Source organism: Lutra lutra, chromosome 10, assembly GCF_902655055.1.
Source record: "Lutra lutra chromosome 10, mLutLut1.2, whole genome shotgun sequence".
Taxonomy (NCBI): Eukaryota; Metazoa; Chordata; class Mammalia; order Carnivora; family Mustelidae; genus Lutra; species Lutra lutra.
Genome location: NC_062287.1, coordinates 109959153 through 109984607, shown reverse-complemented (window position 1 = coordinate 109984607; position 25455 = coordinate 109959153). Strand labels below are relative to the sequence as shown.

At 60.3% G+C, this 25455-nt stretch overlaps 1 protein-coding gene across 1 annotated transcript in view; it reads right to left on the bottom strand.

Moving 5' to 3' along the window:
* Positions 1–25455, bottom strand: part of LRP5 (LDL receptor related protein 5) — a 98485-nt gene that overhangs the window by 37192 nt on the left and 35838 nt on the right. Inside the window, exons 4-7 of the mRNA XM_047691076.1 lie at positions 24745–24941; positions 23611–23742; positions 7220–7616; positions 5696–5867 (exon numbers count right to left, since the gene is read on the bottom strand). Coding sequence (XP_047547032.1) covers positions 5696–5867; positions 7220–7616; positions 23611–23742; positions 24745–24941 — 898 coding nt within the window. The remainder of the gene's footprint in view (positions 1–5695; positions 5868–7219; positions 7617–23610; positions 23743–24744; positions 24942–25455) is intronic.

Sequence of the window (25455 nt, the reverse complement as noted above, 5' to 3'; positions counted from 1 at the left end):
ACCCAGCCACCTGGCCTGGCAGCCGTCACTCCCCACCGCCCCCCCCCAAGTATTTACCTTGGATGTGCCAGACAGAAGTCCCCTCCGCCGACCCAGTCCGTGTCCGGGGCAGGGAGACAGATAAATGCATAACTTCTCAGTCGTGGCTTCTCAGCCCGCCTGCCAGCCTGCCCCGCAGGCGGTGTGGACCGGGTGCTCTGTCCCAGGGCCGGCCCGTCGGCAGGTGTCAGGGTCAGGACCCACCAGCTCCCACTGCCCTGGCCAGGGTGAGACAGCAGGGGGCCCCAGAGAGCCCAGATTTTCGGGGGTGAGGCAGCAAGTCCGCGGCAAGCCACGCAGGTGACACCCCCTGCCACAGAGACAGGCTAAAGAGACCGGGTTGGCCTGTGAGACCTCGGCTTGGTCCATCCACGAGTCCAAGAACCCCGGGGGGAAAGAGCCGAGGATGGAGCGTCACAAAGACAGCTCGGGACTTCAAAGGGGCAGGACCGGTCCCCGCTTCAACTAGGCATTGGCTGAAACCACCCTCCGGGGACAGGCGTCACGGTGTGTGTACCCGGCTGTCTAAACGCTTTGTCCCTGTCAGCACTGCTAAGGGGCACGATTCCTCCCTCTACTCCGGAAGCAGAAGACAACAGGATCTGCACAAGTCTGTGAAGGAAGGGCTTCGGGACACACGCAGCTAGAAAATCAGCTCAGGCGCCGTCCGGGGAGCTAGGACGCCGTCCCACCCCCCACGCCCCATCCCTTCTCCTCAACGTCCCTCCGATGTGCTGCCGCTGTCCCATCCCCCCCGTGTCTATCTCCCCTCTTGAACGTCCGCCCCATTGGGGCCACAGGTCTGTCCCTTGCTGCTCTTCCAGGTGGGGCGGCGTCCGTGGAAGGAACAGGTGCTCGCCAGGGTGTGCAGAGGGGGCTGGGGGGACGTGATGGCAGCTCTGTCCAGGGACCTGCTGAGCAACCGTGAGAAAGGGGCCAGTGGGAGCCACGGCGAGAGTGTGGGAGCCACGGCGAGAGTGTGGGAGCCACGGCGAGAGTGTGGGAGCCACGGCGAGAGTGTGGGAGCCACGGCGAGAGTGTGGGAGCCACGGCGAGAGTGTGGGAGCCACGGCGAGAGTGTGGGAGCGGGCGCTCTCCATACAGACCCGGTGTGTCCTGAGTCCCCGCCCACCGGCAGCACGGAGACCGCCGACCCCAAGCCAGACCCGAGAGAAAGCTCCTGTCTGCTCTGGGAGATGAGACCGACTGACAAACAAGTGAGGTGGTGACGATAATGGTGCTGGGGACCCGGCGGCCAATCCGGAGCACGAGCACTGGCCCGGTCTTGAAGGCGCTGCGGCTTCTGGCCGGGAGATGCGGCCTCCAGGTGGGAACCGGGATGTCAGCATTCTGGAGAAGGCGAGTTGTCCCCATGCAGGAGACCAGGGCATTTGGCGGGGGGATCTCTGGGCTTCCGAGGGAGGGGGCCGGGGGCGGCTAGGCACGTGGACTCGGAGGGCACTTGGGAGGGAAGGAGCTGCCCAGGGTGGGGGGGAAGAGGGGCCCACGCTGGGCTGTCACGAGCCTGGTGTCTGCCAAGCAGCAGGGACAGAGGCAGGAAGGGCCCAGCGTCTGCCAAGAGCGGACAGAGAAGTGTAGGGCCCCAGCGGCCACTGGTTAGAGACAGCTCAGGGACAGCAAGTCCTAGGGGCTTTTATGAATCCGGCTGACCCCTGTGACACGAGACCTAAGGCCTGTGGCAGGTCGGAGGAGGAGAGCAAGTGTTTTTGGGGTGGGGAGACCCACAGGGTGGGGAGGGGAGTGCACAACCAATGGTGGCCGTGGGGACATCGGAGGCCGGTCCTGAGGGCATGGCTGGGGTCATGGGGAGGGCTGGGCCCCAGGGCTCTAGACTTGGGAAGATGGGTTAGGAGGTGTCCCAGGGAATTCCTAGCCCAGGAGAGTGGGACACGCAGCAGAGGCAGCTGTGGGAACACAGAGGGGAATCAGGGGCTGTGTCCATGGACCTCAGCCCCCACCCACCCCACGTGGCTCCAGCCTGCAGGAGGGAAGTTGGGGCACCTCCCAGAGTGAGCCCAGAGGGAGCAGCCTGAGCCAGCCCCCCCAGGGGGAGCCACCCCGCAACTCCCAACAGTCACAATGGCAGCTAGCAGGCCAGCCAAGGGGCTGGCCTGGACCTGACGTGCAGGACAGCTGTCACAGACAAGGCCGGCAGGAGGGCCCACCTGCAGGGCAGCCCAGACTCGCCCGCAATTTGGCCTGTCCCGTAAGTCGCATCCACATGCCACTAATGCCATCCAGATGAATCCCTGCGTCACTAGTCCGGCCCTTCCAGACCTTTGTTCTCCTCCTGGTTCATCCAGGGATTAGCCACAGCTGCCCTATAAAGTCCTTCTCGGGGGGCCTGGTGGGCGGGACACGGGAGCCCGATTACCTCTTCAAAGGGACAGCCAGTTTGTCACTGTCTGCAGTTCCTTTCTTCCAGAGCCTTCCCTCTGCGTTCAGAGCCAGGCCGAGCGCACAGCCAGGCTGCACAAAATCCATCCTCCCCATCAAAGGCAGCCGCACGAGGAAGGACTGAGGCCAGCACTCCGGCTCCTTAGCACTGGCCCAACTGTTCCGTTGTCACTGGGCATAATTTCTGGGAAACATCACCACTGCTAGAAGCATGTCCTGTTGCTGCCCTAGCCTGGTTTATTCCTCCCTGGACCATCCCTCCCACCTAGAAACTGGAAAGTAAACACAGTCCCTGGTCCCTCAGCGGTTCCCCTGGAAGCCCCGGGGATCCTTCGTGACCGTCAGCACGAAGCCTGTTGCCTGATTCAAAGCATGGTCCTGAGGGGCACAGCAGAGGACAGCTGTCAGGCACACATACCGAGCTGGCCCAGGAACCTGGAACAGAGCCAGCACTCCGCAGGCACTCGCAGCAAACTCCGGGACCCCAGAGCGAGGGCCGAGAGGCCACAGCAGGAACTTGGAGACAAGGCCCCTAGCATGCTTGGGCCACCTCCAAAATGTTCACACCTGTGTCTGGGGTGTGTCCCCACTGAAAAGAATGCTAGAGTCCGAGAAGCCAGCACGACACACCTGGGGCATCCCCACTGCGGGGAGAAGACACGCTGAGGTTACGTGAAGGACGGTCTCCACGTCCATGCATGTCAGCAGCATCCCCCCACCGCCCCCGAGGCAGGGGTGGGGGGTGCCCGGCACAAACCCTGCAGCTAGGGTCAGCCCTGGATGTGTGGGAGGCGGCAGCGATGGGCTCCGCCGGGGTCGGCATTCCCAAAGTGTGTGCACCAGAGCCAAGGCGGGGAAAGAAAGGGACCCTCAGGCATGTAGTTTGAGAACACCGACACAGCTGCATTTCCCAAGTCCACTTGATCAAAGATTCCCAAATTCTAATTCTGCAGCGTCTCTCTTCACACTTTCCGGGGATTAGCTCCAAACAGATAACACACTCGGCGCGTGCGTTCCTGGTCTGCCTGCGTGGCCTGTGCAGGTGAAGACTCCGTCCCTGACTCCGGGCCCTCCCTCTCCTCACGCTACCATGATGGACCGTCTTCCTTGGTCGGTAACCCTTGAAACCGTGCTCCTACCTCTCCGCAGCCTCACGCCTCTTGACTTCTGTCCCTTCTACTTAGCGGTTACCAAGAGGATAACGTTTAGATTCTGTCTGGAAACCTGACGCTGTCTTAGGGCTTTGTCTGAGGATTGGTTCTGAAAGTGGAAAGTCAAAACCCACCCATGTGCCACATGACCTTGAGCAAGGTACCGTCCCCCTGGACCTCAGCTTCTCATCCACGAATGGGGACCATGCCACACACCTCCAAATACTCTTGGGGGACAAACAACCTTTCACCCGTCATCGGGAAAATGCCAGTCAAGGCCAGGGGAACCCCAGCGCGCCCGGCAGGATGGCTACGGTCGGGATAAAGGACGTGGACGCGCTGCCATGGACAGACAGCGCGGAGCCGGGCACGCCGCGGACCACTCTGACGGCGCGTCTGTGAGCCACGCGTAAAACCCCCATGTGGCCCAGCAGTTCCGCTCCTCCGTGTGCTCCCCGGAAACTAACAGGTGCAGACAAACTTGCTCGTGGTGCCCTTGACAGCCTCGCTCGCGGCAGCCAAAAGCGGGAAACAACTCGGCCACAGAGACGAAACGAAGACAGGTGCCACCGTGTGGACAAATTCCAAAAACAACACGCTGCGTGAAGAAGCCAGGCAGGGAAGGCTGCGCGCCGAAGGACCACACTCGCATGAAACCTCCGCGGCAGCCGGGACCGCAGGGACCGCAGGAGATCCGTGGGTGCTGGGGGCTGGGGCGGGGGGAGACCAGGACTGGCTGCTTAATGGGCACAGGGTCTCGGGTGACGGAAACGTTCTGGAACGGGGCAGCGGTGGTGGCTGCTGTGGTTCAGCTCTGTGAACGTGGGCAAGGCCGCTGAATGGCACACTTTAAAATGGTTAAAACAGCCATCATGGGTCACGTGTGTTCCCACAGTAAACGGCCGCAGCACCCCACCATGGGAGCACACGGAGCCATGCCTGTTACCTGTCCGGCAGCGTCAGCCAACACACGTCCCTAGGCCCCCAGCTGCTCCTAGGGATGGGTGGGGTCCATGGGGCGAGGCCTTCTTGGCTGATCCCAAGGGAAACAAGGGTCATGCCTTCAGGCTCAGAGGCTCGAGAGAAACTCCCTTTGGCAACAGGGTCGTCTGTAGGGAATCCGGCAGGAACTGGCCACTCGGACAGCAACTTGGGCAGGAGAGGCACCTACCCAGCCCGGAGTCCCCTTCCAGGAGCGTGGCAGGAAACCCTGCGACCCAGGCGCACGTCGGTCTCCTTGCTCCCGCCCTCCCCCGGCAAGCTGCCTGGTGGGGGGCTCCCCCCAAAGCCAAGAGAGGAGCGAAGTTTACCCCCAGGTGGGGTGGTCCATAGCAGTAATGTGACCAGCACTGAGGGGAGGAGTCCACAGCGAGGACGGGCACATACACTGGGGACTTCCCTGCTATGGGGACGAATCTAACGACTGTCCCAAGAGCACCTCCAAAAAGTACACCTACGAGCAAAGAGCAAGTTGCCAAAGAACACATCTGGACGTCGCTTAAATTAATCACACGGAATCACACAGAACAGGATGATGCACCGTTCCGGGAGACGCCCACCTGGCAAGAGAAAACGCTTGGGAACGCGTCACCAGATTCAGAATGGTGGTCACCTGGCTGCCACCACGTTGGTAAGATTTTCTGTCTTACGCTGCGTGGTGGGCATGTGCGTGTGAGTTTTCACTAAGATTTTGTGTTTCGAGGGACACCTGGGTGGCTCTGTTGGTTAAGCAACCGACACTCTTGATTTTGGCTCAGGTCACGATCTCAGGGTCATGAGACCAAGCCCCGCATCGGCCTCCGTGCTCAGTGTGGGGACTGTTGGGATTCTCTCTCCCTCTGCCCGCCCCCTGGCTCGCACACACACACACACACACACACACACACACAGGAGTGCACACGCTCCCTCTCTCTTTCTCTAAAAAAATAAAATCTTAAAAAAAACCCAGCAGAGCAAAGGCGTCCGTCCGCTGCCTGCCTGGTACACATCACGGCTCCAGGGGCTCTGGGCCCACTGGGCTGTGCCAGGCAGCACAACCTTCATCAAACAGCTTCAGGAACCAGCGCCCACCGACGGGGAGGACTCACCTCGATTTTGTCCGTCTTGGCGTCTCCCCAGTACAGCTTTCCCTCCTGCAGGTCCAGGGCCAAGCCGTTGGGCCACCCGAGGGACGTGTTCACCAGGACGTGCCGCTCCTGCCCATCCAGGTTGGCGCGCTCGATTTTGGGGTTCTCCCCCCAGTCTGTCCAGTACATGAGGCTGGAGAGAAAGCACATGTCCTTGACGCTGTCCGTCCCGTCCCCACCACACGCCCAGGGCTGAGGACCATGCTCTCCCTATCCTGAAGGGCGCTCACGCAGTGCTGGCTCCCTGCCCACATGAGCGCCAAGCCCCCCACATGCGGCACCAGGGGCTCCATAGGAAACGGGGGTGCCCACAGCATGGGCTTCATGACCTGGCATCCTGGGACTCGAAGAGGGCAGGTGGGACCCGTCTCCTCACCTGTAGGTGGGTGGACGGCAGATGTGCTGGGAGACCCATGGGCAGAGGGCCCACGTGGAGCAGAACCTTCCTCAAAGAGCCGAAGGGCTCCTGTGCACAAAGCACAGGCTCCACAGGCAGACAGGCCATGAGGCCCAGCTCTGCCAGCAGGCACCTTGAGCGGGTCACTGTGGGTTCTGCGCCTCTGAGTAGCACCTGACAGACCCTGCCAGGGACCATGGTGACAACCGCTATGGCTCTGCTAGTCCCCACAAGGCACAGCTCCCAGGTCTCCCTTCTGTCCTTCCAGCTCCTCCTCCAGGCTGTCTCCGGGATACCACGCGGCATCCTGCACGGAGGGCCAGAGGCTCCCCCTGCAGCCCCGGCTCCACCCGCCAAGAGCTCCAACTCTTCCTCCTCCCCCCGCCACTCTCCTGTTTTTGGTCATGAGCCCCCAGGAAGGGGGCTGCTACCTTGCTCTGAGCTGCAGAGGTTCTCGGAAAGGCTCCTACATCGATGGACAAGCTGTTTTCACAGAGTCCCAAAATGGAAAGTTGGAGCCACACTGCCTGGTCTGATCCCAGCATCCTGCTATGTGACCTTAGGTGAGTCCCTTAACCTCTCTGGGCTTCAGCTTCCTCTACTATACAACTGTACCCACCTCCGGGGGAGAGAGGAGGAGGTAAAGATTCACTGTGTGCAATGCTCAGAAAAGGCCCAGCCCATACGTCGTTAAGTACATCCCATCATCAGCCTAGAAACCACCCTGGTGAACCATTCCATTTCATAGGTGAGAAGGGTGAGGCCCCTGGAAAGCAATGACTCCCCCCAGCTCTCCAGGCCCTGTACACACATACACGACGTCATAGCATCGCAAAGTCTGGGCCCTGGACCAGCAGTAGCATCCCCGGGGGGAGCTTGTGAGAAATTCAGGGTCCCAGGCTCCGCCCCAGACCTCCTGAATCAGAACTCCGGGAAGGGGCCCAGACACCTACATCTTAACAAGCCACCTCTGGGGCATTCTGATGCCAGCAAAAGTTCCAGAACCGCTAGTATCTCTCACTTCTGGCAGCCTGGCTTACAGCCCCCCACCAGGTAGGAGGTCCAACCCCCCCCCCCAACATGCTTACCCCATCACAGGGTGCAGCACAATGGCCCGGGGCTCGTCCAGGTCCTCGGACACCAGGATCTTGCGGGAGGTGCCATTGAGACGTGTCACCTCGATGCGGTCAGTGCCCGTGTCCGTCCAGTAGAGGTTGCGGGCCACCCAGTCGACTGCGATGCCGTCAGGGTCGTTGATCTCGGTGTTGACCAGCGTCTGTGCCCCTGACCCGTCCAGGTACGCCCTGCGGATGGCCCGCACCTCGTCGTCTGTCCAGTAGACATAGCCCTCCAGCGGGTCGTAGTCGATGGCAATGGCATGTCGAATATCATCCACCTGCAGCACGATGTCAGTGAAGTCTGGCGTGTCCAGCGAGATCCTCCGCAGGTCTGTCCGCCGGGCCAGCAGCAGCACCTCCTCGGCCCCTGTGGGAGCGCATGAGGTGGGGTCAGAGGCCGGCAGCAGGACAGCGGACCAGGCCTGCACTGGGCATGGCAGGGAGGGGCTCAGCCAGCCCCCGGGGTCAGAGCTTCTGCGCAGCCACCGGTGACTGTAGGTAACACTCGCTGTGACCCTCCTCTGTGGTCACTAGCTCATCCTTGTGAGGGCTCTAGGAGACCAGCACTGTTTGTATCATCACAGTATCGAGGAGACCGTGTAGGCACAGAGAGGTCAAGCAACCAGCCGAAAGCCACACAGCCACCTGACCTCCACCACCATGGAAGAGCTGCTTCACACTCAGTGTCCCTTCACCCCTGCAAGCTCCTTTCCTGGCCACAAACCAGTTCCAGATGCAGGTCCCACGGAAGCACTGGGCTCCAGACCGCCACTGGCAGCCACACTTCTCAAAGTCCCCACTGGGCCGCACCTTCCACGTGCTCCCCCTTCATGGCTCAGCTCAGATGCCACTTCCTTATGAGCCCCCCCCACCCCGCTCACCCCTCCAAGGCAGCTTCATGCCACCTAACGGCACACATCACTGCACGGTCTGATTCCTTCCCACGTGACTCTCTCACTGACGAGGGCAAGCACCAGGGGGCGGGTGCCCTGGGCTCCCTCTGCCACCCCAGCCGAGTTAACATCTCGACTCCATCCTGGACCCTCCCTGCTGGGATTTGTTGGAACTTCCAGGACAAACAGCACAGGGAGCCTCACAGCACTCCCCAACCCTGACCGGGACACCCCTGGAGGCTGTGTGCCCTCCCCCAGAGCTGAGTCAATGTCCCCTCATTCATTCTGGCCCCTTCTGGTCTCAAGGACTCGCAGAACCAAGTTTAGGCCCAGAGACCCCTTCTGGAACTTTGGGACCATTTGCCCGGTCTGATGAAAGGCCCAGAATGGGGAAGGACCCGCCTCAAGTTATGTAGCAACACAGGATGGGGACAGGGACAGAACCAGCAGGGCACATCCGTCAACCTCAGGCCCCCAGGCCCAGCTCTGCAGGCAGCTGCCTGGTCAAGCCCCAGCCCTCAGACAGCAGACTCCCTCTGGCGCCTGGCGTCAACTTGGAGCCCAGTGCCTCGCAGAGTCCACCTGGGGTCCCTGACCTGCATTTCAAGTAAGGGTGGGATGGGGATCCTCATGGTCTCGCTCCAAGGTGCACAGCTCATCACCCAATTCCTCCACTAGAGGGCGACACATGACAGCAATAGTTTTCTGAGCCCAGGGCTGGGAAACTGAGGCAGGCAGTGCCCAGAAGGCACCCCAAGTGCCTGACTGCTTTGGAAACTCCGATACCCAAATTCAGATTTGGCCCTGATATGGTGTGCATTGGAAGGAGGGGAGGGGAACTCTGCATTTTAACAAATTGTCTTCCTCGGAGCTCTATTCCCAAAATGTTCTGTTGACATCTGACCTGTCCTTCAAGGCCCAGGTCCCACACCTCCCCCTCCTCCTCCAGGAAGCTTTCCTACCACCCTTACACCAATGGATGGGCTGGCCACACACACACACACACACACTGCATGGGCACCACACTTAATGTTTCACTGGGATTCGTGCACATGCCCCCTCGGCCCTCTGCAGACCCTGGGCCACACCCAGGGCAGGTGCTGACATCCTTAGACAAGCAGGGAGAACGCAGGGCAGTCAGGCAGAGAACCTGACTCTGGACAGGTCTCTAACCTTCTCCGGGCTCTGGTCTCCCCATTTACAGTGAAGAATCAGCCCAACCTGCTGGTGTTGTGAGTTTCTATCTGGCTCTGACATCAAGGGAACCATAAAACCAAACTCCGGGAAAGGCTCTGGCTTCATCTCCCATGATGGAGGGACAGGGGATGCCCCTCCAGGGCATGGCCAGGAAGAACCCCGTCCCAAGAGGGTGTCTACAGACCCATCCGAAGAGGCTGTCGGGCTCCTGAGTGGAGGCCAGGGCAGCTCACCGTGCAAGGCGGAAGGGTGTGTGTCAAACACTACTTTACCTTAAGCAGTACTTCCTCCCCAGAGAAAACACTGGTCCCCGAGGGGAACCAACGCTCTGTCCCAAAATACATTTTTTTTTAAGATTTTTTTTTTTTTTTAATTTGTGAGAGAAAGAGCATGCGCGGGAGGGAGGGGCAGAGGGAGAGGGAGAGGGAATTCCAAGCAGACTGCTTGCTGAGCACGGAGCCTGACACGGGGCTCAATCTCACGACCCTGAGATCATGACCTGAGCCAAAATCAAGAGTCGGACGCCTGACTGACTGAGCCACCCGGGTGCCCCACAAAACACCTCTAGCACCTGTTTCCCCATCCCTGTACCTGGGGTCCTCCAGACACAATCACCTAAAATAGTGTGAGCCTCACGCCATCCCAGAGGTACGACTATGCCCCATTTTACTGATGAGGAACTCAAGGCACAGAGAGGTTAAGCTCCCCACACAAGGGCCCACAGGAGCTAGTGGGGAAAAAAGGTCCCGCAAACACTTGGCTCTCACCAGATGGCACGCAGGAAGCCCGGTGCTGGTGTGCCGCCGGCCGGCTGCCTCAGCCCCCCAACCAGGTCTCTCTGCGACAGCTACTTTAGACCAGGAACTAGGGGTGGGGGTGGACAGGCACAGGATCCCCCCGGCCCCGCCGGTGCTCCTGGGGTCACGCACACAGGGCAGAGCCCTTCGGGGAGGAAGAGCGTCCGTGAACGGGTGCTAGGAAGGAGAGCCGGGGTTACAGGTGGGCCTGTAAGGGACCAGCTGAGACGGGAGAATCCTGGCCTCCGGCTCCAAGAACCTCAGATTTGTGCGGCTGTGAGCGTGTACTAGACTCCGGCAGAATGTCCCCGAAGGGCACAGAGCCATCGGGGACCCCAGCCCTCCATTAACCAGGTCAATACAAAGCCTCCAGCACACCCCACAGCCAGGGAACCCCATTATCAGCGTCTCTAAGTCTCTATGACTAAGGCAGTAATTAAATGCCAGGATAAATCTGTAGGTGATAATTGACTCCGGGGAGGCGGGATGTCTGACACCCCTTGGGCTGCAGAGCCTTTGAAGTTTTTATTTGAGCTTGGCCTGGAAGACGGGGACCTACGGATGAGAGCCGCAGCCCGGCCCGCTGCCTGAAGCACGGAGGACCGGAGCTGTCTGTCCAGGACCAGGCCGGTGGGGGCGGGGGGCAGCTGCAGAGAGAGAACTCCCTGCCTGGGCTCCGCGGGCCACTCACCGAGGCTCCCGCTCCCAGGGGACCTCCAGGGCTGTCTGCAGCCAGGTCTGAGCAGCAGCCCTGGCCTCGGGCCCCCTGGGCGGGTGTCAGGCACTGGGCCCCGCCAGGAGGAGGGGAGGCCACCCCCTTCCCTGGGACCAGACACGGATTCTGGGTAGGGGTTTGTTTAAACACCAGGGAAGTAAATTGGTTAGAAACTAACAGTTGGCCAAATGGCTTTCTTTGGGGTTGTTCAAACAAACAGCCTGCCCCACAGGGCTGCCAAGGAAAGTGAAACCTTCCCCTCGCTGGCTGGGCAGCCGTCCCTGGAGCCTTCTTCGGGCGGACTCCTGACCTCTCCCTTTCCTCCCTGCACGCACAAGCGCAGGGAAGAAGGGCAGCGCCCCTGTCCTGGGGCCAAGAGCAGGGCACGGACCACAGGCCCGGCCAGGGCACAGCCTTCCTGGCAGCAGGCGTTCTCAAAACACAAAAGCAGACCCAAGGGATGACCCAATGTCACAGGCGTGGCGAGTTCAACACCATCCCTGCCTGCCAACGTCCCTCAGGACCAAGCTGGCTTCCATCGCAGGGCACCGTCCCGGGGCTACGGGAGCAGGCGGGATGCAGGAGAAAGTCGCTGTAAAACACCAGCGCCAACGGGGAGCGGGGGGCCTCGTAACGGCAGAAACGGACTCCACGGTTCTGGAGGCCAGAAGTAAACGCCCCAGGTGCTGGCAGGCACAGGCTCCCCCGAGGGCTCTGGAGAAGTCCTGGGCTCTTTCAGCTTCTGGTGGTTACCAGCAAGCCCCAGATGTTTCCTGGCCTGTGTTTTCACCACTCCAACCCCTGCCTGTCTTCACACGGCCTCCTCTCCTGCGTCTCTGGGTCTCTATTTCCTTCTTATAAAGGTCACTAGACATTGGACTCAGGGCCCACCCAACTCCAGGAGGACCTTATCTTAACTCGGTTATACCTGCAGAGACCCTGTTTACGAGATAGGGCCCATTCACAGGTTCCGGGGCCTCAACACATCTTTTTGGGGGACACGACGCACCCCACAAGTGGTGGGGAGCAGAGGTGAGAGGAAAGGTTCTGTGGAAGGACAGGCAGGTCCAAGGGCCAGGGGGACCTCCGGAGCACACAGGGTCACTGCTGTAGCCGGGATGGGCGGGAATGGGGCTGGCCCACGTGCGCCGTGCACACTGGACGCTGGGACAGCACTGAGCCCGTCGCCGTCTACAGGGCAGCCTCGTGCAAACAGCACGCTCTCCGTGCAGCAGGGGCCCAGCCACAAGACAAACAAGAGCTTCCCCGAACAAAAGCCTGGCAGGAAACACACACAAATGTCCCCAGTGGCTATCTTTGGCCCATTCCTGGTCTTCCTTCTGGTCTCCGGCGGGGTCTGCACACGTGTGCTGTAAGGGACCCGCCTCTGTGGGCCAGGCTTCATGTGGGGACACCAAAATTCGAATTCCCTATCCTTTTCCCATGTCACAAAACATCCTTCTTGTGGGTCTCTTTTCAACTTTGCAAAAACAGTCGCACAAAAGCAGGTGGCGAGCCATGTGGCCCTCCGGCCGGGCGAGGCTGTGGGTCCCCGGCCCTCACGTGTGCCTTTCAAAACAGGCGACGGCCCGTCCTAATTACAGCGGAAGCCGTGTCAGGAGGGCGAGCGGGGTCACGGGAACTCTCGGGAGCCCCTGCTCGATTTTCCCGAAACCTAAAACAGCCATACAAGGCAAAGTCTATGCCTCATTTAAGTTCACTGAAAGGCGTCCAAGTCAAGGAAAAAACCACCCAGACCTCGGCAACAGCCAGGAGAGACGGGTGACCTGAAGAAGATTCCAGAGGGGAAAAGGCCAGCTGCTCAGCGGGGCTGCAGAAGGGCCCCCGCCTCCCGGAGGACTGTGCCCCGCCTGCGCTTCCTGGACGGCAGTGTGGCTCGGGGACCCCGTGACCCGCCAGTTTCCCCTCTGCAAGCCCAGCCCGAAGCAGCCGCTGGACACACAGGCGGGTTCCTGGCCGGGGAGGGTCACCGAGGCCTTGCGATCACAGCAAAACCCAAGCCCGCAGAAAAAGGCCTGCGGCACCGTCCATACCCCACAACCCAAGAACAGCGAAAAGGGCCCGAGAGAGCACCGGGCTCCGTGGCAGGGCTGGGGGAGGAAACGCCTGGCAGGCGGTGGAGGAGGTCAGGAACGGCAGGGCCCCCACGCGATAAGGGCCTCGTGCCAACCCAGATCTGAACGCAAGCAGAGGGGACAGGAGAGCGTCACCTCTGGGCGGCCACATCGTGGGTGGTTTTTATTTTCTGTTATTTTGTGGGATGTCATCCTTTCAAGGATGATCACTAATGTTACTTTTCAACCAGAAAACATCAAGACTTTAAAACACGGTGCCCGGGCTGATGTGGAGAGGCCTCGTGGTTCTGGCGAAGGTGGGAGGGGCTGGGCTCTGGGGACAACGAGGCTGTCTGACCAGGCGACCAGCGGGAATGGAGTGGCCACGCAGGGCTGACCTATTTGGCCTGAGCCAAGTGGGAGGGAAGAACCAGGAGGAGGGACGGGGGGGCAGTGGGAGCTGCAGTCCCTCCCCCGTAGCCCAGGAGGAGAGCCCCCTGCCAGGAGTCCAGCAGGGAAACCTGGAAGATCTTACGGTTCATCCCCTCTGCTCCCCAACATGGGAAAAGATTTTTCACAATGAGCAAAACCACACGTTCCAGGATGTGTACTGACCAAATCAACAGAGGAGAGAGGCAGCGGCCCCAAGCCCCGCGTTCCCCCCACCCCAGCACCCAACATCAGGGCCTGGCCTTTCCAGCAGGCAGAGCGGACATCACAACTGTCCCCACTGAACCAACTGCATCTCCAAGAGAGGATGGGCCCCCACCCGGAGGCTCACACCACCCCAGTCGGTCCTTCTACCAACTTCTTTTCCTTGTGCTGGACTCTGGATGCGGAGCCTCCTGCCTCCCTTCGGCGCCAACCCCCCTCCCTACCCCCCACCCCGGACTTCGCACGGGCAGACCCAGGTCCCAGCACAGCCCGCCCTCCACGCTACTGTCTCTGAGGCCATAAACAGCTTCACAGCTGGTCAGCAGCCAACTTATTTTTGTTTTTCATCAATTGATTAAATTTCCCCATGGCCCCCTGGGGTAAGCTGTTGGACAGGCGCTGAGACCACAGCCCGGCGCCCTGGCCCAGAAGGCCGTGCCGAGTGACCACAGGGGAAGTGGCTGGGCCAGGCACTGGCTCCACTGGAAACCAGAGGCCCGAGCAGCTGTCTGTCTGCGCGACCCACCCCGGGCCTCCCATGAGCCCGTGGGAGGCTATCGCCTCGGCCTGGAGTCTGGGCCTCCATCTGCACAGCAATAAAATGGGGGAGTCACTCCTCTGCCTTGAGGCCTGGGGCAGCCAGGGCAGCAAGGTCAGTGCCAGCCTCACGACTCCCTTGTTCTCCCACAGACAGGGGTCAGCCATGGTCCTCTGCCACCTGCCCTTCCCCCTGCCCCTCAGGGACTGCTCGCCACCCAGCCCGAAGGTCACGCCCAACAGCAGCCCCCAGCCGTATCTCCTCACTGAGCCACCTGGGTGAGCAACTTGACCTCTGTCTCCTCACAGGTAAGAATCAGGAGTGGCTAAGGCTCCCCGGGGAGGCTGGGAGGTCCTGTGACAGTCAGTGAGCCTCTGAGCCCAAGGCCACAGCCCCAGCACAGGTCCCCCTCCCAGTGGCACAGAGCACGCCCCGGGGACCTGCCTCAGGCCACATTCTCTTTGAGCTACAGCCTAGCAGAGATGTGCCCTGAAGGCTCACGACCCTGCCCAGAGGGCCTTGAGAGACTCGTGAACAAAGGACAGCTGATTGGACCAATTAAAGGTGGGCAACTGGGAGCCTGAAACAGGGGAACATGGGGTCGATGACATGAAACAGTTGGGGACCCACAGGGAGAAGGCCCAGTCCCACCTCTCTGGGCACGTGGCTCAGGTCTTTCAAAACAACTACACAGAGCGTGCCCGGCTAGCTCAGGGGGTTAAGTGTCTGCCTTCCGCTCAGGTTGTGAGCCCAGAGTCCTGGGATTGAGTCCCGCATTAAGGCCTTCTCCCCTTTCCCCTTGCTCACGCTCTCCCTCACTCTCTCAAATAAATAAAATCTTACAAAAAAAGGAAAAAAAAAGCACACAGAGTGCCTTCCCGAGCCCAGGCACACTGCAGGTGTCCCGTAGTCCTTCCTCTGATGACATCCTGTCCTGCAGCTCCTGGAGGTGGTGGCAGCCACGCCCCCCTCTGCACAGCCCAGGAAAGCTCCCCCCGGGCAGGCTGCTGGGTCCAAATCCTGCCTCTATCCCTTCCTCTGGGGCCTTGCGTAAGCTCTGGCCACCCAAACCTCCAAAGCAGGCTGGCCCCAGCCCTTCGGACCAGCTCCCGTGAGGCCTGGGTGTTACTGGGCACCGTAAACCAGCAGCGAGGCCAAAACCACGAAGGAGGCTGGGGGTGAAGGGGGGTACCAGGGTTCGCGTGGTTTACCCTAACTCAAGGGCACTGCACCATACCGGGTTTTGTTTGGTTTGGTCGTTTTAAAGTAGGCTCCACGCCTAGTATAGGGCCCGACGTGGGGCTTGAACTCACAACCCTGAGATCAGGACCTGAGGTGAGAGGTCAAGTCGGATGCTTAGCCGACAGAGCCAGCCAGCCTGGCGCCCCAGCACCTCATGGTTTATAAGGTTCATTAGGAGACATGAGCCTGTTTGACACTCCCAGGTCAGTGAGACGGGAAGACCCTGCATGTCACCAGGTCACAGCCAATCAGATCCCGATTCTGAGTAGCAGGAAGGGGACAAGAGTGCAGTCAGCCAAGTCAGGCCCGGCCCCAGGACGACCAAAAAACCTCAGCGCTTGCACAGCAGATGCTCTGGAAGTCACCTCGTCCACTCTCCCAGCATTCTTCCCGGCCCTGACACTGGTCCCACGGGAAGCCAGGATCCCTCCCGTGCAGGGGACAAGGGAGCAAATCATAACGGCGGGCGTCTGAGGACAGGCCAGAGGCCCGGGCGTCGGCCCAGCACACCCGAACCACCAGCTCACTGCCTCCGGGGCTCTGCAAACTGGAGAGGGTAAGCGCGCCGGGCCACGGTCCATGGAACCAAGACAGAGGACCTGCAGCCGTCCCCAAAGCCAGAGCGGGCACGAGGGGCACGTGGCGGGCAGGGCTGGGCCAGGTGAGGCCTTTCTCCCGAAGTCAATGGCTTCACCAAAGGGCCTGGACCTCGAGCCCAGAACCTTGACTCCGCAGACGACAGAAGCTGCCTGAGCTCTGGGGCCGGGCTGGAGCTGGACCCGGCTGGGCCAGCAAGGGGGACACTGCACAGGCTGCGGGTGGGGCCCGGGGCCAGCCAGGGGAGTAGCTGCGGCGTCGCTCTCCATCGGGGGACACGGGGCACCCGGGAGGCACCACCCAGTCTCGCCGGGCCCTGGGATGACAGTTTTCTCTTTCTAAGAATAGGGCGTGCTCCCCTCTCCTCTTTTATTAGATTTAGAAGTTAGTCTTCGGGCTCAGACACAAAGGAGCACACGCCGTGCGGTTCCGTTTCTGGGGCGCTGCAGAACAGCCAAGCTAATCCATGGTGACGGAAGTCAGGCTGGGGCTGCCCCGGCGGGGCGGGGGGGGTGCTGCAGCGGGCCCCCGGGAACACTCCGGGAGCTGGAAGCGTTCTGCATCCGGACGGGGGTGGGAGCGAGGCAGACGTGCGTGACTGTCAAAGCGAATCACAGTGGACACTTAGACTCTGCATTTTACTGTCTGCAAGTACACTTCCATTTCCCCAAGAAAACGAAAAAAAAAGTTAGTGCCTGGACTTGTGACACCATTTCCTGGGACTGTGCAATCTGATTTCCTTGCTATTAAAAACTCATGGTCCGCGGCTGAGAACAGCAGCTGCCTTCTGTTTGTAGAGTCAACGCCAATCATGGCCCGGGCGGCGGCGGCCCCGGCCACAAGGGCCTCCTTTCTTTTCCCTTTGACCTACTTCCCTGATAAGTGACAAGACAGCCAGACTGGGAACAAATGCGCCCCTTATTCCTCAGCCCCGAGCCTCGGCTAATCCACCCAGAGAGACGGATGGACGTGAGGGGCTTTGAGACATCGGCCCAGTTGTCAGTCTGCCCATCAGACCCGACAGTGACGCCTCTGTTCCCCCACCCCCTACCCCCCACCTCAGCCCCCACATCCCCTCGTCCTTTTGTTTCCTGTCCCTGCGAACATCTGTTAAAACTACTTCTTGGCAAGGTGCGGCAGGCAGACCTGTAAATCACGAAGCCCGAGCCTCCCACCCGCCCCAACACGCAGCCACGGTGGAGGGCACAAAATGGGGTGGCAGCCTGCCCCATCCCCTCCCCCCGGGGCAGTGAAGCCACGTGCCCTGGACACAGCCCCAGCAAGTCACCTGCCCAGGTCATTCAGCCCCGAGCAGGGCACACACTGCCCAGAAGCCCCTGGCGGGGAGGAATGCTCAGGAACAAAAGTCACAACAGGGGCTCATTCCACAAGGAGCCGCTGCTGGAGCGAGGGGAGCCACGGGCTTGCTCGGGTGACGGTGGGAACTCCCAAATAAGGCCCCGCTACTGCTGTTTTTAGCCCATCCCACATAATTGGAAAAACATGGGGAAAACCAAAGCCAGCTGGGCGCCTCCATTGGCCAGGCTGCTGGGGAGGGCTGGGGGAGGCCGGCGCTGGAGGTCGCATGGTGCGTGGGATCGCAGCCTGGCCCAGGCACCCTCCCCCACTGGCTCTGGGGACAAGAGTCACTCAGGCTCCCAGGGTCTCACCAAGTCCCCCTGGCCGACCCCCAGAGCTGGGGCCCAGGAGGGGGCCACTTGCTCTGCCATTCTTCCCAGTCTCAGAGCCTACAGGACCCCCAGGGGGCCACATCATGAGGGTCTGGGGACCATGAGACACTGCACCCTGCGGCGAGTGGCTGTCCCCCGCCCACAGGGCCAGAGAACACAAGACACTGCTGATTCAAAGGAAGAGAGTCCAGATCTGCTGTCCTGTCTGTGTGGCCCCCACCCAGGCACTGGAAAGCAGGCTCTCATCTGACTCCCCAGCCGCGGGGAAGAAAGTCTTCCTGCTCGTGCATCTCACGGGTGAGGCCACACTCTGCGCCAGTGCAATCCTCTGCTTCTACTGGGCAGTGTGCAGGCCCTTGGCTGTCACCGCCACCCCCCCCCCCCCCGTTCACTGGGATCTGAGCATCACGGCCACCGCAGCCCCCTCCTTGGGGGAAGGCCCCCGCTCCCTGCACAGGGCAGACTTTCATCTATCTGCTCAAAAGCAGGGCAAAATAGGGCCCGTGCATATCACGAAAATTTCTTCCAATTTAACTCCACAGCATAAATGGTCAGACGCCCAGAGGGAAAGCCCCAGGAACCCACAAGTCATGCCTGAGGCCATGGCTTCGGGTCCTGAGATGCTACCCGCCGTGCGGAGGGTTCCCCCAACTGCAACACATCAGCCTGCCTTGGGCAGGTGTCAAGGGCAGACTCAGCCCTCCGCCTTCCACGCCTGCCCCTTGTCCTGGACGCTCTGATTTGCTGGGGCTGGGCCACCTGGATGTGACGTCAGGCTCCGAGTGATTCTGACACATCCAGACCCCCGCCTCAAACCCCAGTCCCACCCAGCCTGATGCTGGCCTTCATCCCTGAAAAGGTGAAAAGGAGCCACGTGCCCAGTGCACTCAGGACACCCACCTCACTCTTCTGCCCGCTTCCCACCGGCTGTGTGAGGAGGGCTCCCCACCCCGCCTACACCCCCTCAAACCTCCTCTTGCCACCACCCAGTCTCATCAGCTGCTTCTGATTTCAAGCATTCAGGGAAGAATTCCTCTTCTGACACCAAATGAGACTGCCTGCCTGGCTCCAAGTTCAAGTTCAAATTGAAGCATAGCTCCTATTTGCTGGGCAGCCAGGCCATCCTCCCAAGAATCAGGTACTTTTTCCAAGTGAAGCAACTGGAAGCACAGAGAGGCTGGGTTATTTTCCCAAGACCACACAGCCAGGATGTGAGTGCCGGTATCATAAAACAGTAACTAGACATACAAAGCCATCACCTGACTGGAAATGTTCTAAATTCTGGGTCTCCCTGAGACTGAATTTCCTCACCACCCCCAAAACTCTCCAGCGGACTCAGCTACAGATCAAAGCCATGTTCGATGCCACGAATGTCGCCTCTGACACCTCCCCTTTCTGAACAGTGGAAGTTGGGACCCTCCATTTCTCTCTTCCAAAGGCCTTTCCTCTAGACCAGGACCTCCTGGCCCTCAATGTGCGGCATCAGTATTCACCCCTAAAGGCCCAGACTACATCCATCCAATGGCCCAGGGGAGGTCCTCCTGGGCTGACCCTGCATCCCATCCTCCCCGTGGCCACCAGGAAGCCCCTCCCCATTGCCGGCAGCGTCCACATGCTCTGCTCAGTGCCGGCCAGCGAGGGGCCCTGCACCAGGATCCTGCACGCTGGGCCCTCTGAGCTCCGCTCAGCGCGGGCAATCAGCAAGCTTCCTCTGTCTTACCCTTGTGTTGTCAGCTACGCTCTCCAGGCCACTTTCACAATAGCCTGCACAGCGCCAGCGGTCAAAGTCCACACTCCGCGTGTAATTTACACCCGCCGACAGGCACAACTACGCACACCCATGCACACGGGGCAGCCTGGAGGGCCAGGCGAGGAAAGGAAAACACCCACAGTGTCTTCATCAAACATTTTCCTTTAATGTGACATTCTGAGGCCAGGAATAAAACCTGGAGGGCAGGAGATCTGCACCCTAAAACCCATCTACAGGCGGAGTTGTCATGTGCTGTAAAATCCCAATACCTAGGCCCCCACTCGCGGCCATCTCTGACCATGATTGTCGCCCAAACAGAAGGAAAGCCCCTGAAGGAGAACCCATTCCTCGCTCATGCCCCGATCCCTCTGGATTAAGAAACATGCACAGATATCCCCCACATTTCCACCCCGAATTTCCAGAAAGCCACCTTGGTGGCAAACCCTTGCAATGTTCTCGGAAGCTCCCGGATTTCTTCTCAACTCAACCCAAAACTTCTAGGAAACTGTTTGTCCCTTCCCACCCCAACTTCTAGTGGCTCCGGGGAAGGAAGCCACAGAAGCCCCACGCGGGCCCCAGAACCAGCCAGTCAATGAGCAGGAAGCACGTGGGGTGGGAACCGCTCTTAGAGAGACACGGAACCCGACGGTCACCTTCACACACAGAGCAAGCGCCCCAGCCCATCCCTTCTATGTCCTCTGGAAGCTTCCTGCTCCCTGCAGACCGCTGATGTTTTCAGCCCGTCCCACATAACTGGGAAAACCAGGTGTACACACAGGACACAACCAGGAGCAAAAGCAGGACACAATCTCAGCCCCTGGGTCCCCTGAGCTGCTCCGTGTGACTGACTCCTGGACCCACACCCACTTGAGCCAACAAGGACAGCTTTCTTCCTCACGCTTGGCATTCTCCAACTGAGTGACTTATGAAAGTGCCCTTTCCAGCTGGGAGACGAGACAGCTCTCACAAGACCAGGGATGGTGGCCCTGAGCCGCGGAGTGCCAGGGGACTCTGCAAGCTGGCCAGGAGTTTGCGGACCGGCCCCCTGCCAGCAGCTTCCCACAGGGACAGGCTGTGGGGCTAATCCACCAGGTCCAGCCCACGGGGGCCGGTGTCAGCTCTTCGCCATAGCTTCCAGCCCCCTCCCCTCTGGGCAGCCGCCTCCGGGAAGCCCTCTTACCCCAGGGCATCTCCTCTCCTCCCCCCTCTGGACAACCCCCTCCGCGGATGTTTGCAGGAGGAACAGAATGTCCTCCAAAGGGACCGTACGCAGTGGTGCCTGGAGAGCAGAGGCCCCAACAGGGAGTCAGAACGTCGCTGCTCCTCTGCCCGGCAAAGAAATAGGCCCTCCCCAGGGGCTGGGAGGACCGTCAGATGGTGGCGGGGTAGGGGAGGCAAACTTAGGCCTCAGGATGACCCGCCCTACTCCCTCTGGTCCAACGTGCAGACGGATGGACACCACGGGTGTGAACGGTGGAAGGGGCCACCACATTTTGCCCGATCACACACCCAGCGCCCCGCACAGTGCTTCTGAGTCCCGTCAATATGCCGTGTCCTTCCCCCGCCTCCCCAGGGAGGGCGTGGCCCGTGACCCCGATCGCAGGGATGAGGAAGATGGGCGCAGAGCAACCAGGCCCCAGACATCATCCACCCCCAGTGACCAAAGGCGGCCTTGGGCAAGCTCCCCAATAAGGCGGGCACTTTTGTGTGACCTACCTTGCCAGGGGGTATGGGGGGGAGTTGTGCCCACCCCTCACTCCTTCCCCAAATGTCACATGCACCCCGACTCCAGACACCCCAAGCGGGCAAAGGCGGCAGCCACGCCTGCATTCGCCATGCCTGCCCTCCTCCCAGAGCCGACCTCACCTCCCCAGCCAGCACCCCGGCTCGGCAGGGCTCACCCACAGACGGCAGCGACAGACACCAGATTCTGCTCCCTCCAGCCCAGAGGCCAGGCCCCAGGCCGGCTCTCCCAAGGCAGCACCACTGGGAAATAGCAAAGACACAAATGAAACAGAAACGCCCAACAGGGGAAAGACGGCTCAGCGGACAAACAACTTTCAGACACTGAAACTCGTGTTTTGGAAGCACATACACCTCCTGTAATTACAAATAATGTCCAGTAAAATGCACAGACGCACATGGAAAAGCAGTGGAAAAAGACCCACGAAATATGAAGACGGCCTCCAGACTGCCCTTGGGTTTTTCCTACACACAAAGCGGGGCTAGCTGCAAAATTTGCAAGGCCACCACCAAGCAAAACTGTGGGGCCCCCTGTCCAAAAGTGATTAAGCATTTCAAGTCAGCAACAACAGAGCCTTAAACCAAGCACAGGGCTCTTGTGAACTCGGGGCCCTGAGTGACGGCGCAGACTGGACCCCTGTGAGGTCAGTCCTGACACTGCCTAGCCCTTGCCTCAGGGCCGCCACACACGCTGTTCCTTCTCACCATTCCTTGCCCTTCCTCCCTGTTAATCCTCCAGTCTCAGCCTGAGCGGTGTCTCCAGGGAAGGCCCTTCTCTGAACTTTCATCCCACTGCCCCCCACCCCCATCTGAGTCCCTCCTTTGTGCGGTTTTCACCCTGACCCAGTCTGAATGGGCTTTATTCATTCGTGAGCCTGCCGGCTTCCTGTCAGCCCCATCCCCACTAGCACGTTTGCTCTAAGAAGGGCTGCGGGTGGGTTGGGGATATAGGGCAGCCACAGGCCAGTGTCACTGACTGCTTTACTCTCCACACCAGCCCCTGCCCAGCCCCTAACCGGGCCGCCGTCATTCCCCGTGGATACGTGGGACTCAGTATACTTCACATTTTTCAGATTTGCCAGGATGAACTTTTTGTTTTTTGTGGGTTTTTTTTTTTTTTAAGATTTATTTATGTGAGAGAGAGAGAGAGAGACTGAGAGAGAGAGGGAGAGCACAATTGGCAAGGAGGCGAGAGAGAGAGAGAGAGAGAAAGAGAGAGAGAGAGAGAATCTCAAGGAGATACCACAGTGAGTGCAGAGCCCGCCGCGGTGCTCGATCCCAAGACCCTGAGATCCTGACCTGAGCCGAAACCAAGAGCTAGAGGCTCCACCCACTGAGCCACCGGTGCCCCCGAACATTCTGTTTTAGACCCGCGCTCACGGGGCCCCTGGAAGGCTCTATCCGCTGGGCGGCTGCCTTCTGCTGGGGTCATGATCCCAGGATCCTGGGACGGAGCCCACAGTGGGCTCCTCGCTCAGTGGGCAGCCTGCTTCTCCCTCACCACTGCCTGTGCGATCTCGCGTGCTCTCTCTCTCAAATAAATAAATAAAATCTTTTAAAAAAAGAAAGTTAAAATAAGTAAATAAATAAACCTGTGCTCAAGTTCTGGTAACATTCCCTCCCCCGCGGCCCCCAGGTCCCCAGGGAAGCCCTGGCCTCCCTTCCCTTCCCACAACAGTGGCCGGCCCAGGGGTGGCCGCTCCCTGACGCCTCTCACTAGCCCTCGCCGGCCGGGCCGGGGCTCCCTTCAGGGCCAGCCAGCTGCCCCGGGCCTGGGACATCCCCAGCGACGGCTGCGTCCTAGCCGCAGTCCTTTCCAGACGAGCATGCTCGGAAGCTGACACCCGGCAATGGAGAGCCCCAGACAGCGCCCCAGACTAGGGGGTGACACTTCACGAAAACAGAATCGTACGAGCGTCCTTGAAGAGCGAGGGCTGAGACCTCGGGAGGGGAACAAAGAGGCGGACGAACACGTGAAGCAAAGGGAAACCCGGCGCGTGGGGCGGGCCGGCGGCTGCCCGAGGCTTTCTCCTGAGCATGTGCCCCCGGCCGCAACTTCCAGGGGGCGAGATGGGACGCAAAGATAAACACGAATCATAAATCCCATATCAATGCGGACGAAACCACAGTTCCCGGGGCCGGATTGCGGGGCGCCTCCCGGCTCACGGGTCCTCCCCCACGGACGTCATTCTTCCAGTCCCCACGATTTCCGTGTGGCAGTTCGCGACAGCGAGCATCTGGGCCACCGTCACGGCGTGCAGGTGGCCCCCTGCAAGCTCACCCGACGGCCAGAACCGGAGTCCCCGAGCCCGGTGATAGGCCCGCCTGGCAGCAGAACCCAGATCAGACCCCAGTACCAGCGGGTGGGAGCCCAGATCGCGTGCGGGCAGGACAGGGCGCTGCCCGGTGCCCACTCCCGACACCCCCCGCCCCCCACCAGGCCAGCCCCCAGCCGGCGCCCCATCTCACCTGCCTTGCACGTCTTGCCGTTGTCGTGGAGCTGCACACCGGTGGGGCAGGCGCACGTGTAGAAAGGCTCCCTTGGGGACAGCAGGCACAGGTGGGAGCAGCCGCCGTTGTCCTCTGCACACCGCGTGTGGACTGGGGAAGACGGGGCAGAGTGAGGGAACGCTCGAGCCACAGGGCCCTTGACCCTACTCCCGCCCCACGCACCAGTCCTGGTGGGGGCATCCTCCCTGCTCTGCCCCTCCCCCCACTCTTCTACAGTCAGAAACCCACTCTTCCTCAGGGCGCCTCAGACAACACCTCCTCCATGAAGGCCACCCTTGGCCTTCCCCAACAGGATCTCAGGACCTGCCCGTGCAGTATGGACTGGAGGCTCCTGGACCAGAGGCCTGTCTAATCTCGGTGACGTGCTTGGACCCCACGGCACAAGCACTTGGTGGCCAGGTCTGGATGCTGCTGGTGCTGCTGGCAACCCTTTGCACTCTCCCAAGCCCGTCCACATCCAAGACCAACAGACCTGAACACTGCCGGCGGTACCCCGAAATGTAGACTATGAACCACCCCCGTCAACTGGAGATTTCTGGGGTGGTGTCTCTCCTCTCCCTCCTGCTGCCTTCCGGGTGTGGGCTGCCCCAAGCGTGGATGCATTTGTTGTTTCTCAACAAAACACAATTGCCGAGAACCCCAACTTGCCTTTGGCACTGACAACGGTTGCCCCCTTTGGGCCCCTCACTGTTAAGTTCAAAGTGAGAAATTTCTACAGCACCCTGGTCCCCAAGGACCCTGCTGGCTGCCTGTCACCGGAGCCCTGAGCCCACTCATCGCCTACAAGGACCCCAGCCACCACCCTCTGGGGACCCCAGGCGAGAGCCTCAATTTACAACAGATCATTCATCGCGGACTATGTCACTTCTGGAAACAAGCAACCTTCCTTGGGAGTCCTTTTGCCACCTGCACAGAAAGGACAGCTGCAGTGGGGGTCCCCACCCGCCGCTGCCCCCCAGCCTAGCCCTGCACTCTGAAAACACCTCCCTCCCCTCTACCAGCACCTCCTCTCTGCTGCTGCTGAGGTCGGCGCCCCTAGCCTGGGGGCCTCAGCCGAGGGAAGCCGCCAGCCACCCCCAGCGCCGCACTTACAGTAAGGCTGCCGCTCCGGGCTGAGCACTTGAATGTCCATGGGCGAGTAGAGGGCACTAAGGATCTCCTTCCTCTTCTCTCCAGTCCTCTTGTTACAGGCGTGGATGGAGCGGGTCTGCCAGTCCGTCCAGTACAGAGTGTCCCCGGAGAGCGTCAGGGCAAAGGGGTGCGTCAGGCTGCCCTCCACAACCTTCTGCCTGCAGGTGCGTGAGGGCAGGGCGAGGAGCGATCAGCAGATTCCCCACAGCCCTGCACACTCCCAGCTTTGAAATACCCTCCCCGGTCACTGTGGACCCACTCACATCACACAGGACAATAGGACACAGCGGGGCAGGCATCCTGGGAACTGTCCCGGTGCATGTGGGGCACTTCTCAGATGCCGCCAGCCCCCTGCCGTCCCTCCCAGAGACACGGGCCTCCCCTCCGGACCTGTTTCTAGAACAGTGGCTGGTGGCAAAGTGCTCCCCAGGGGAAAAAGGAGGAAGAAAAATGGCAAGGGGGAAGCCGCAGCTGACAGGGCAAGGAGCTGGAGGCCAGCGCGCCTGCTCTGCCCTGATGTTTCGACAGCTTACAAATTGGACCAAATGTGTCTGCCCGTTGCTGTAATTTATAGGATCAGGCTACACTGAATTTGATAACAATGCAAGGGAAAGCAGCTCTTTTCTATGTATTTATAACGTTCAGCAAACAAGAACTAGTTTTTAATGAGAT